This window comes from Astyanax mexicanus, chromosome 1 (assembly GCF_023375975.1).
Source record: "Astyanax mexicanus isolate ESR-SI-001 chromosome 1, AstMex3_surface, whole genome shotgun sequence".
In the NCBI taxonomy this organism is placed as follows: Eukaryota; Metazoa; Chordata; class Actinopteri; order Characiformes; family Acestrorhamphidae; genus Astyanax; species Astyanax mexicanus.
In genome coordinates this window covers 5,096,036-5,109,061 of record NC_064408.1, presented here as the reverse complement: position 1 = coordinate 5,109,061, position 13,026 = coordinate 5,096,036, and the positions used below count along the sequence as shown (strand labels likewise).

The window sequence follows — 13,026 nt, the reverse complement described above, 5'->3', positions numbered from 1 at the left end:
CCCAACGCCCATCAAACCCCGGAATCTCCTTCCTCGGCTTTACGACGTACTTCTCTCTTTCCACTTAGCGCGTCCGCCCAAGCTGCCGTATCCAGCGCCCACCGAGCAGGAAGCAGGAAGAGGACTTGAAGGAGAACAGTTGTAGTTCCCCTCTGAAGTGCTTTCAGTGTAATCCTATTATACTGGGTCACTCTGCTGTGCTCCAATTACGCTGGGCCGTAGGAGCAGCCTCCAGCGCCGGCGATGTCACCGTGCTGATTAAGGACAGGACGGAGAGGGTGCTGGATGAGGAAGGAGATCTAGAGGAGGATTTTTACTGTGTTTTTAACCGGCCGGCTTGGTAAAGTCACCCCACACTCCACGCTCCACGCTCGGTGATCTGTGGCCTTCAGTGCTGCTCCCAGCGGAGGTGATCACAGCTTTTTTCTCTGTGTACTTGTGGTTGTTGAAAGAGTTTTGAATCGGCTCTTTAAAGGTTGTACAACGTCATAAAGAAAGTAGATTAAAGTACATTAAGCATTATTATGCTATAGTGCACTAAAGTGTTCTTGTAGCCACATTATTATTAATCAGTATATTTAAAGAGTGCTAAAATGAAACAACTTTTTTTTGTACTTATTATACTTTAATTACAGTATAAAAATAGTATACTGTCTTGCTTTTTTTAAATTGTGCTAAGTGTATTTAACTGTACTAAAATGGAACTAAAGTTTTAAATATAATTAAGTAACATTTAAACATTTAAACTACTTCATGTACAGTATGTAACCCCATATTTTAAGTATGCTTACAGTAAAATTATTATAATACATTTAATGAGTATTACAACTGTATCACTATTTATTATACACCAGGTAGATTATAAAGGTAGTAAGAATTTATTTTGTTAAAAATATGTGATCTATTTTTATTACATTTAGTACAAATATGCTTCTTGTTCCTGTCTTTTGTAAGTAGCACACTTCTAGTATATACTTCGTTGGGTATAAAATATATTTTAATATACTGTACCACAATTTGTAGCGCGTTACAAATTTACTTTATTTTTTTTTAAATTAGTAGTAGTAATTTAATTCACTTTCCAAAAAGTTACATGATACATTGTACTTTAAGTGTTTGAACTACTGTAACTACAGCTGTTTTTAACAGACTTTGCTAAAAATGTACAAAAGTATATTTGGAAATAAGTCTTTTAGTATATTGTACTAAAATACTATTGTATTTTAGTATATAGTATATTGAATTACATTAAAAGTAATAAAAGTGAACTTCATAGTAGTCTATTTTTTAAATACACTATATTGTACTTTTTTAAAAAGTATGATCAAAGTTTACTTTCAAACATTTGATGAAAGCATAATATTAATGTACTTTTAATATATTATTAATATATTATTATTATTAAGTACATACATCTCTTAGTATATTTACAGCATATTTAGCCATTTCTCAATATGTTTTAAATACAATATAATATACAAATAGATAAATGATGAACCGAACAGAATTAGAAAAAGGTGGTTTACATATAACTAATATTCACATTAATAAATCAGTAAACTAGGGGACAATACTCATTCCTGTTCCTGAAACTTACTCCTGTTACTTGAACTCACTCCTGTTACTGGCACTCACTCCTGTTACTGTAACTCATTCCTGTTACTTGAACTCACTCCTGTTACTGGAACTTACTCCTGTTACTAGCACCAATTCCTGTTACTGGCACTCACTCCTGTTACTGACACTCCTGTTACCGGAACTCACTCCTGTTACTGGAACTTACTCCTGTTACTGGCACTCATTCCTGTTACTGGAACTCACTCCTGTTACTGGCGCTCATTCCTGTTACTTGAGCTCACTCCTGTTACTGGAACTCACTCCTGTTACTGGCACTCACTCCTGTTACTGACACTCACTCCTGTTACTGGAACTCACTCCTGTTTCTGGCACTCACTCCTGTTAATGGCACTCATTCCTGTTACTGGCACTCACTCCTGTTACCGGAACTCATTCCTGTTACTTGAACTCACTCCTGTTACTGGCACTCACTCCTGTTACTTGAACTCACTCCTGTTACTGAAACTCATTCCTGTTACTGACACTCACTCCTGTTACTTGAACTCACTCCTGTTAATGAAACTCACTCCTGTTACTGGAACTAACTCCTGTTACTTGAACTCACTCCTGTTACTGAAACTCATTCCTGTTACTGACACTCACTCCTGTTACTTGAACTCACTCCTGTTAATGAAACTCACTCCTGTTACTGGAACTAACTCCTGTTACTGGCACTCACTCCTATTACTGTAACTCATTCCTGTTACTGTAACTCATTCCTGTTATTGGCACTCGCTCTTGCTACCAGCACTCACTCCTGTTACTGGCACCCAATCCTGTTTCTGGCACCCATTCCGGTTACTGAAACTCACTCCTGTTACTGGCACTCAGTTGTGTTACTCTTTATGTTATGAGTTAAAGGAATGAAAGTAACAGGAATGAGTTTTTAGCATAGAATTAGCAAAAACATGAAAAATAGCTAGATGGCAGCTATGCTTATAGCATGAGGACACATTAAGCACATTCTATTGATTTTCCCAAAAATAGTATTTAAAAAATAAACCAGTAAGATGTAAGAATTAATTTAGGTAACAGGACTGAGTGTTGAGATTGAGCTCCTCAGTCATCTTTACAATAAGATCAAATATACAGAAACAAAACTAATGAGGGAATTTTGGTCTTCCCATGATCTTCAGCAGAACCAGCTGATGATGTCACTTCCTGTTGTGGATGCCACTTCCTGTTGTAGATGTCATTTCCTGTTGAAGAATGATCCAGATGTTTCAGATGATCAGGGTAATGTGTAACGGTAACAGGACTGAGTGAAAAAACCCAGGGACACAACTAAAATGTGTATTTTAACCAAAATATTATGGATTTATTATAGAAAAAAATATTTTTAAAGCATAGATGGGATTTGGAGTCACATAACAATGTAAATTAATAAAATTACATCTCTGAAGGATTTTAATAAATTATATATTTTATGGTAAAGTTTATAGTTGGAGAGTGGGGTAACAGGTAAGAAATGCTATTTTTTTTGAGTTCTAAGTAGTTTTTTATTAATGTTTTAAATACATATCTTACTTTTGCAATTAGGTCAATGTACAAAACACTATGCTTAATAATAAAATGTATTTTAAAGTTATTTTGTGTGCACATTTATACATGAAAATTCCTGGAGACATGGCACCAATTTAGTGGATAATGCTCCTTATTGTGTATATAGAAAATGTACTTTTAGTTTGCTGTGCATAATTCGAACATACTTTTAATAGTTTTAAGTCTTAATATACTTTCTTTTTACAAGGAATCTCAAAAAGGCTATAGGAGATCTCCGGACGTTCTGATTGGTGGAGAGGAGGTCACAGTGCTAAAGCCGTTTATCTTCGGCTACAGTGACACATTACACAGATTAGAGTGATTGAGTTACAATATTAGAAGTGAGTGCCAGTAACAGGAGTGAGTTTTAGTAACAGGAGTGAGTGTCAGTAACAGGAGTGAGTGTCAGTAACAGGAGTGAGTGTCAGTAACAGGAGTGAGTTTTAGTAACAGGAGTGAGTTTCAGTAACAGGAGTGAGTGTCAGTAACAGGAGTGAGTTTTAGTAACAGGAGTGAGTGTCAGTAACAGGAGTGAGTGTCAGTAACAGGAGTGAGTTTTAGTAACAGGAGTGAGTTTCAGTAACAGGAGTGAGTGCCAGTAACAGGAGTGAGTTTTAGTAACAGGAGTGAGTGTCAGTAACAGGAGTGAGTGTCAGTAACAGGAGTGAGTGTCAGTAACAGGAGTGAGTTTTAGTAACAGGAGTGAGTGTCAGTAACAGGAGTGAGTGTCAGTAACAGGAGTGAGTTTTAGTAACAGGTGTGAGTTTCAGTAACAGGAGTGAGTTTTAGTAACAGGAGTGAGTTTCAATAACAGGAGTGAGAATTGTCCCATGGTTTATTGAAAATGTGTATTTTAATCAAAATATTATGGATTTATTTTTAAAGCATAGATGGGATTTGGAGTCACACAACAAAATAAAATGATAAAATTACATCTCTGAAGGATTTTATAATTATATATTTCATGGTAAAGTTTATAGTTATAGTTAGAGAGTTGGGTAACAGGTAACAAATGCTATTTTTATTATTATTCAGTGTTCTGAGGAGTTTTTATTAATGTTTTAAATACATATCTTACTTTTGCAATTAGGTCAATGTACAAGATACTATACTTAATAATAAAATGTATTTTAAAGTAATTTTCTGAGACAGAAATGGAACCCATTTAGCGAAATATGCCATTTATAGAATATAGAAAATGTACTTTTAGTTTTTTTACATAATTTGAACATACGTTTAATGATGTTAAGTAAACTTCCCTTTTACAAGGGATCTCCAAAAGGCTATATGAGATCTTCGGACGTTCTGATTGGTTGAGAGGAGGTCACAGTGCTAAAGCCGTTTATCTTCGGCTACAGTGACACATTACACAGATTAGAGCGATTGAAGACGCTGGGATAAATGATGAATTCCAGGCCTTATTGTCCGCTTGTGTGTAATGGTGCCCCTCCAGTACTGCAGTAAAGCTTGCTATGAAGATATATGGCGTTTAATAACCGTTGTGCCTTTGAGCAAATTACCGGTCCATTTTTATCCCCGCTTTAGTCGCAGTTGTTGTTTGTTGTTTTTTATAAACCTGCCACAACACATCAGCAACTCATAAACATCATTATTATTGAGTTTATGGGCCACTTTATAGAAAGTTGGGACGGAGCTGAAGCCATTCTGAGGACATTACAGGACTGACGAATTGAAATCGGGTGACTTTAGTGAGGTTTAATCAAAATTATGCTTAATCAAAGGCTTGCGCTCTGTGCAATATGAGCTGATTTATGCGGGGCATGCTGAGTATTAGCTTCACACAACTCACCCATATGAGAGTCTGTCTGAGGGAACAAATATAAAATAAAATATACGGGGAGGAAGGTTTGGAAATTTCTCTCTGTTCTTATTAAGAACATAATTCTTCATCTACCCTACTGAGCTTCACTAACCTGGAATCACTGGTCATGTGGTGGATCCGGTCGAGTTTCAAAAGTCTGAGACCCTTCATTTATTACATTTTTAATCAAAACGAACAAAAAAACAAGTTCTTTATACTTTAACATACATTTTCTCAGATTTTGCTATTTATAGGTTTATGTTTGAGTAAAATGAACATTGTTGTTTTATTCTATAAACTACAGACGACATTTCTCCCAAATTCCAAATAAAATATTGTAATTTAGAGCATTTATGTGACCTCATGGATGAGTTGTTCATGCCCTTTTGGAGTAATTTTAGGAGGTCGGCCGGTCACTCCTGGGAAGGTTCACCAGTTCTTCAGTGTTCCATGTTTTTTCTCCAGTAGTGAATAATAATAGTGAATCTCTGTGGTTCTCTGGAGTTTCAAAGCTTTAGAAATGACTTTTTTTTTTTAGAAATAACCTTTTCCAGACTGATAGATGATCAGTGACTTTTTAGACATTTTTTCTTCTATTGTTAAATTCTATTGTTCAATAATAATGTGCTGCTTTTTGAGATCGGTAACACTTTCTATGAATGTCATCTCTATAAGACTCTATAAAGATACTCATAACACATTGTGATACAGTCATAAGGCGTTATAAACATGGCTATACATATTTATAAAAATGTATAATTCATTATAGCCATGTTTATTATGCATCATGAACTGTGATTATAATGCATTCATAGCTGCGTTTATAACATGTTATACATCAATACCAAGAAACTCAGTCCCAGCTTACAGACTTTATCATGACTAAAACAGCTTCCAACTTATAAACACACCCTCAATAATCCTATAAATATATTTTTTTATATACTCATTAATTATTCTTGTCTTGAATATAATATTAATTATAGACAATTATAATGTATTATAACTGGTCTTTGTGCGCTCTAAGTAAAGTGTCAGATTTTCATTGTGGGACTACATTATTAACGATATATATATATATATATATATATATATATATATATATATATATATATATATATATATATATACATATATATATATATATATATATATATATATATATATATATATATATATACGATTTTAACATATATATTGTAAGCACAGCTTATAATGTATTATGATCACAAATCATAATGCTTTAAAAACATGGCTATAATGGGTTATGCATTTTTATAATTATTTATAGCCATGTTTATAATGCCTTATGATTGCATTATAATATGTTATGAATGTGGTTATAGAGTCTAATAGAGATGACATTCATAGAAAGTGTTACCTTGAGATCTTTTATCTGCTTCATGCTGTCAGACAGGTTCTATTTAAGTGATTTGGGTAAAACTTCCTATGAACCCTGTATTCATAATGTATCATAAATGCATTTATAATGCATAATATGACATGCATAATACTTTATAATGACTGTCATAAGTCTGTATAATAACTCAAGTACTTACAGTGACATTCATAACACATTATAAACTACAAGTATAAGGGTTTATAAAGAAAGGGCTTATAATGCCTTATACCATCTGTTCATAACAACATTGTACAATGTAGTGTTGTAATGCACTATAACACAGATTTGGTATATTTTAGTATAATGCATTATAATATGCAGCTATGATTTCTCAAATTAGGCTTTTATATAAGTGTGTAACATTATAAAGCCTTATATACAGTCATTACTGACTTTAAGAGAAGTGAATTTTTTATATGCTTTTTAAACATGAAGTAAATTGTATTATGCCTCATTATAATAATGTCTTGACAGTAATAAAAGTGTTACACACTCATATAAAAGCTTAATTTGACATATCATAGCTGTATGTAGCCTGGTGTTCAATCTTCATTAATTGCACATTGCACCAGTAAGAGCAGAGTGTGAAGGTTCAATTAGCAGGTTAAGAGCACTCAACACAGTTTTACTCTAAATATTGCAATGCACACAACATTATGGGTGACATACCAGAGTTCAAAAGAGGACAAATTGTTGGTGCACGTCTTGCTGCAGCATCTGTGACCAAGACAGCAAGTCTTTGTGATCAAGTATCAAGAGCCACGGTATCCAGGGTAATGTCAGCATACCACCAAGAAGGACCAACCACATCCAACAGGATTAACTGTGGACGCTGTAAGAGGAAGCTGTCTGAAAGGGATGTTCGGGTGCTAACCCGGATTGCATCCAAAAAACATAAAACCACGGCTGATCAAATCACGGCAGAATTCAATGTGCACCTCAACTCTCCTGTTTCCACCAGAACTGTCCGTCACCACAATCAATTATTGTGCTCTAAAACCAGGTGTTTCAGTTTCATTCCAGAGAAGAAACGTGGTTCTTCTTTGGCATTGCATCACTTATATGTATCCATTAAATCTCCAAGAGTAAGACCGATACATAAAATGGTGAAATACTCTGGCATATATGATGCATTTCTTCTGGACAGTTTGAAACATGTTTGTGCATGAACCTCACACCGTGATATCTGCCCTCGGTTTCTTCATTACTGCTGGAGATTCTTCTCTCAGGACTTCACCTTCCATCCCTCACAAAACAAAAGCAGCAGAAAAGCTCAGAAAAGCTAAACGAAAAGTGCATCCGCATCAATCACCCTGATGCAACCGGCCTCCACCCGAGAGTTCAGATCCCCGGTAGTCTCTCTTCTGCTCTGCCGTTAACTACCAGACATTCATTGTTCCAGACGCCAAAACAAGTGAGCGGAAAGCTAAAAATACATGTTTAAAAAGGGTCTCGGAGTCGAGGCTCGCGGCAGACTCAACAAGTTGTTGTGCAGAGGCTGTGGAAAGAGAGGAAAAGGCAGGATATGATTTTAATTCCCATCCAGCAGCTGCCGGAATGAATTCATGCCCTGCTGGTAATAGACTCTGTTCCCTGGACTGTATTAATGTAAAATGTGCTTCACATTCCCCCTGCCTGTGCCCTCCACACAGCTCCACGCCGAGCACAGCGTTCCTCATTCACCACCACAACCCCCGACGACTCCGGAGAGAAAAAATACCAACCAAATATCTCCTACAGTCTGCCAGAGCCAGCTAACTCCAATAACACTCATAAAAGAGACATCCATATCTATATATATCCATATATATATACCCCCAAACAAATGAAGACAATAAGATATAGCAGCCTATAACACCATACTGCAAAAACACACTCTGACTGACTGCAGCTTCTGGGTTCATACTGAGGTTAGATCTTTCCAGTTCCATCACATCCTAAAAAAAAAACTTTTATACAGCGTCTTCAGCTCATCGGTAACAAGCACAGAAATATAGATACAGATAAAAGATCTGAAAAAGCAACAAATTATACCCCGAAATAAAGAAATTCAAAAACAGGATTAGCCATTAGACTTCTTCTGAGGGAGGGATCTATACCAACTGTCCATGGTAAATTAGCAGATGAGGGAGTGTTGTGCTTCTATCAAAGTTACGCATTATCTTGCTAACACTAATGGCGTGAAAAAGACAGATTTCTTATGTTTTTTGTCATTTTTGTCACACTAATCACTGATTGGTGGAAACTTCACACTAGAACTCAAGCAGTTTGGACTGTGTGTCTCTCCACTCTTCCTCCAGACTCTGATTCCTTGATTTCCTTTAAATGAAATAAGTAAAATGTACTGATGATCAGTGATGGTTTGGAGAGACATGTCATCTGCTGATGTTGATCCACTGTGTTTTATTATCAAGAGCAAGAACTTTCTTTAAACCAATGTATCACAGTATCTCCTGCTCATTTAATGATACCGTCACTGTGCTCCGGTTAGCTGCAGTAAATTTCTCTGCGGAGGTTCAAGGTTTTGGTTTGTTGACCTTCAGGCTGGAGACACTGGTCTTCAAGGTCACGAGTAAACAATGCTGAACTTCTGGATCTCACCTTGGACACAACAGGGTCTAACACTGAGCAAGGAACACTGATTTCACTGGTAACAAACAGAATGAGACAGAATTAAATAACAATACTGTATTTTCGGACTATAAGGCACATTAAAAATCCTTTAATTTTCCCCAAAAATTCAACAGTGCGCCTTGTGTAAGAATTTTACCAGTCAGGTATTAAGGAGCAGTAAAGCCACTCCACTGAAGTACAGATTTATATGAATTAGCATTAGCCACTAAGCGCAGTGCTAGCTCTTTTGCCGTTCAGAGGTGAGTATATAGGAGTGTAGTCTGTTCTGTGTTTGCTCTGTTAAAACAAGCTATGTGGAATGAACCGCTAGCTGATAGCGCCTTGGGTTCCTCAGTCTAGCTTTATTGGGTGGCATTTACGCTCCACTAGCACTACGGTTAGCGGCTAATGCTAATGCTGCTGCACCCAGCCTTAGTGCTGGAGAAACTTCACTAAAAACTCACTCTTAATATTGGAAATCTAAGCTTACTGTAAGCTTCCTCCAGACTCTGCTCCCTTGATTTCTTTTCAATGAAATGTAAGATTTACTGATGATCAGTGATGGTTTGGAGAGTCATGTCTGTCATCTGCTGGTGTTGATCCACTGTGTTTTATTATCAAGTCTAAAGTCAGTGCAGTTTTGTTTTCCCGCAAAATCTTACAGCACTACATATCTTACAGCTTCCCTCTGCTACTGACAACTTTTATAGAGATACAGATTTCATTTTCCAGCAGGATTTGGCACACTGCCCACACTGACAAAATTACCAATTGGTCTTGTAGAATAGTCAACTTTTCTGAGGTACTGACTTTTGGGTTTTCATTGATCACTCTGTGTTTAATATATCTATATAATAAATGGGTTTCACAGTTTTAACTGAATTACTGAAATTAACTAACTTTTCAATGATATTTAAATTTTTTGGGGATGCACTAGAATTGTAATGTTTTTAACAAACAGAAAAAAATAGTTTTTTTTTATGTCGCTGTAATTTTACAATGATTTAACAGCTCTGGAAAAATAAGAGAGCACTTAAAAATGATGAGTTTCTTTGATTTTACCAAATTAAAAACCTCTGGAATATAATCAAGAGGAAGATGGATGATCACAAACCATCAAACCACCAAACTGAACTGCTTGAATTTCTGCACCAGGAGTACAGCAGCATAAAGTTATCCACCAAAAGCAGTGTGTAAGACTGGTGGAGGAGGAGAACATGATGCCAAGATGCATTTTACAAAAATACTGTGATTAAAAACCAGGGTTATTCCACCACATATTGATTTCTGAACTTGTTTTGCATTATTTGGGGTCTGAAAACCCATTTCTAATTCTCTGCAAATAAAAAAAATAAATGCTCTAAATGACAATATTTTAATTTGGAATTTGGGAGAAATGTTGTCTGTAGTTTATAGAATAAAACAACAATGTTCATTTTACTCAAACATAAACCTATAAAAAAAATAGCAACATCAGAGAAACTGATTCAGAAACTGAAGTGATCTCCTATTTTTTTTTCCAGAACTAAGGTGGTCATAATGTTATGCTTGCTCAATCCGCATTTGCCTAGGCTCGACTACAGCTTAGGAAACTGAAGTCAAGTGAATCCTTGAACCAAACAGAAGTATATAAGAATATATATATTTTTTTTTTGCTTGAAACTCTTGTTTTTCAGGGAGCTGAACTCTGGGAAGAAGACTGATTGCATCAGAGTGATTGATGTGGAAGTCTAGCTTTCTGCTGTTATCATTTTTATTTATTTATTTTTTTTTTAAGTAAAAGAAAGAAGAAGTTTGAGCTCTGTGAGAAACTCCAGCAGTAATCGAGTAATGGAGTGCAGATATCACGGCGTGAAGTTTTCCTGCGCGGTTTAAACGAGTTAATTGTTACGGACGGCTGGCCGGGAATCTGATTTATCAATCACTTCTGCCATCTTAGCAATGCCCTCACGACACATTAAACACAAAGCAGCGCTATCTGCAGGAACGCTGTAATTACGGGCCAGCGAAGCCAGATGCTGGAGGTTGAGGTGCCACATCCTCGATCGCTTCATTAGAACCAACCAACCACAGCATTACTCAGCATTTCCAGGGCCTTAATTGATCTGAAAGATGATGACGGTGCCGATTCTGCTGTTTTAATTGGGTCATTGTTTAATTTGATAATACAGGTGCATCTCAGATAATTAGAATATCAATGAAAAGTTACTTTATTTTAGTAATTCAGTTCAAAATGTGAAACTCATATATATATATATATATATATTTCTTTTAAAATCAGTGTTTCAGAAAATTTGAATATTATATAAGACCAATTGGTACTTTTGGCAGTGTGGGCAGTGTGCCAAGTCCTGCTGGAAAATGAAATCTACATCCCCAGAGACCTGTACAGTTAAGATAAGTTAAGTAGAAAAAAAAAAATGTAATTCTAAAAAAAAGATAAAACATTTTCTTTTGAATTTAAAACGAGTGCTGGATGCTAATCTACAAAGATTTCTCTCCTGAAAAAGTCTCTCCTGTTTATTTGGTTGAGTAAAGCTATTCTGTTTATGTACAGTAAGCATAGATTTCCAGATTTCCACTAAGGCTGGGTGCAGCAGCATTAGCATTAGCGGCTAACAGTAAATTTTCGCACAACAGCACTACACTGAGGAACCATGAGTGTTCCAGTTAGCTAAGGTGATATTATCTAGCGGTTCATCCCACATAGCTTGTTTTAACATAGTAAATGCACAGACTACAGCCTGGTATACTCAACTCTGAATGGCAAAGGAGCTAGCACTAGCCGGGGTTGGCGGCTAAAGCTGCCAGACAGAGCTACACTGAGGAACCTAGAGTGTAACGGTAAGTCAGTGTGATACTAGCTAGCGGTTCGTCCCACGTAGCTTGTTTTAACATGGTAAGCAATCAGGATACAGTTCAATATACTTATCTCTGAACGGTGAAAGAGCTAGTGCTTAGCATGGTTAGCAGCTAATGCTAATGCTACTCCAGCAGTGCTAGCTGGGGTGAACAGCAGGCTACAGGCTGATAATACTCACCTTTGAACGATAAAAGAGCTAGCGCTTAGCACAGTTAGCAGCTAATGATAACGCTGCTCCAGCAGTGCTAGCCAGGGTTAGCAGAAGGCTACAGTCCGATATTGTCACCTCTGTATGTGGGAAGAATTCATACATAAGCCACACTGATGATTTTTGGGAAAATTAAAGGATTTTGTCTATTTATTACACTGTGAGCCCAGATAAGTTGAATTTACTTTAACAATTTGAGGAAACCGGTTGCCTTTAAAAAGTTTAGTAATGGGGAATAGAAATTTACAGTAGCATAACTTACAACATCAAGTTAACTTAACTTTTTTTATTTTTGTTATACTGTAAGACCAGAGTTGTAAAGTGAGTTTACTTAACCTTTTTAAGGCAGCTGATTTGCTCAAATCTTTTAAGTAATGTTGAATGAAAACTTGAGTTAGCATAAATTAAAACATCAATTTATTATAACTAAAGAGGAAGTTGATTTATTTGTAAGGTAGCCCAGAGGGAATCACTACACACTGATGGTGAGTGTAAGTCAGAAACTGTTGGACACACCCAGTATGCAAATAGATTGTGACAGAAGCCAATGGAAAATAAGCTGTTAATGACAACAGACTAAACTCAGTTATTATAAGTTGATTCAACTCAAAGATCTCAGTTTGAATAGTACAGTATAAATGTGCCCACAAATGTTCAACTAACTCAAAATAGTTGAGTTTTATTGTTTAGAAATATCCAATTTTATGTAAAACAGACTTAAATCATTTGAGTTCAAACAGTGTACTCAAATCTTCTGATATATTCAATAAACTCTAGTAAAGAGCAGATATCTCACACATATTCTCACAAGATCTGAGCCTGACCACTGCCAGCAAATAAAAGCTCATAGCAGACTCTGATATTGCTGTTAACATTACTGTTGATCCACTTTGGGAAATTTGATGGGCTGAAATGTTCTCATAGTTTTGGCTGAGATGATTTCTTGGCTGTTTTTTTTT

At 36.0% G+C, this 13,026-nt stretch overlaps 1 protein-coding gene across 1 annotated transcript in view; it reads right to left on the bottom strand.

Moving 5' to 3' along the window:
* Positions 1–11,035, bottom strand: part of LOC111194592 (zinc finger MYM-type protein 1-like) — a 41,005-nt gene extending 29,970 nt beyond the window's left edge. Inside the window, exon 1 of the mRNA XM_049465206.1 lies at positions 10,888–11,035. Coding sequence (XP_049321163.1) covers positions 10,888–11,035 — 148 coding nt within the window. The remainder of the gene's footprint in view (positions 1–10,887) is intronic.
* Positions 11,036–13,026: the final 1,991 nt, after the last annotated feature.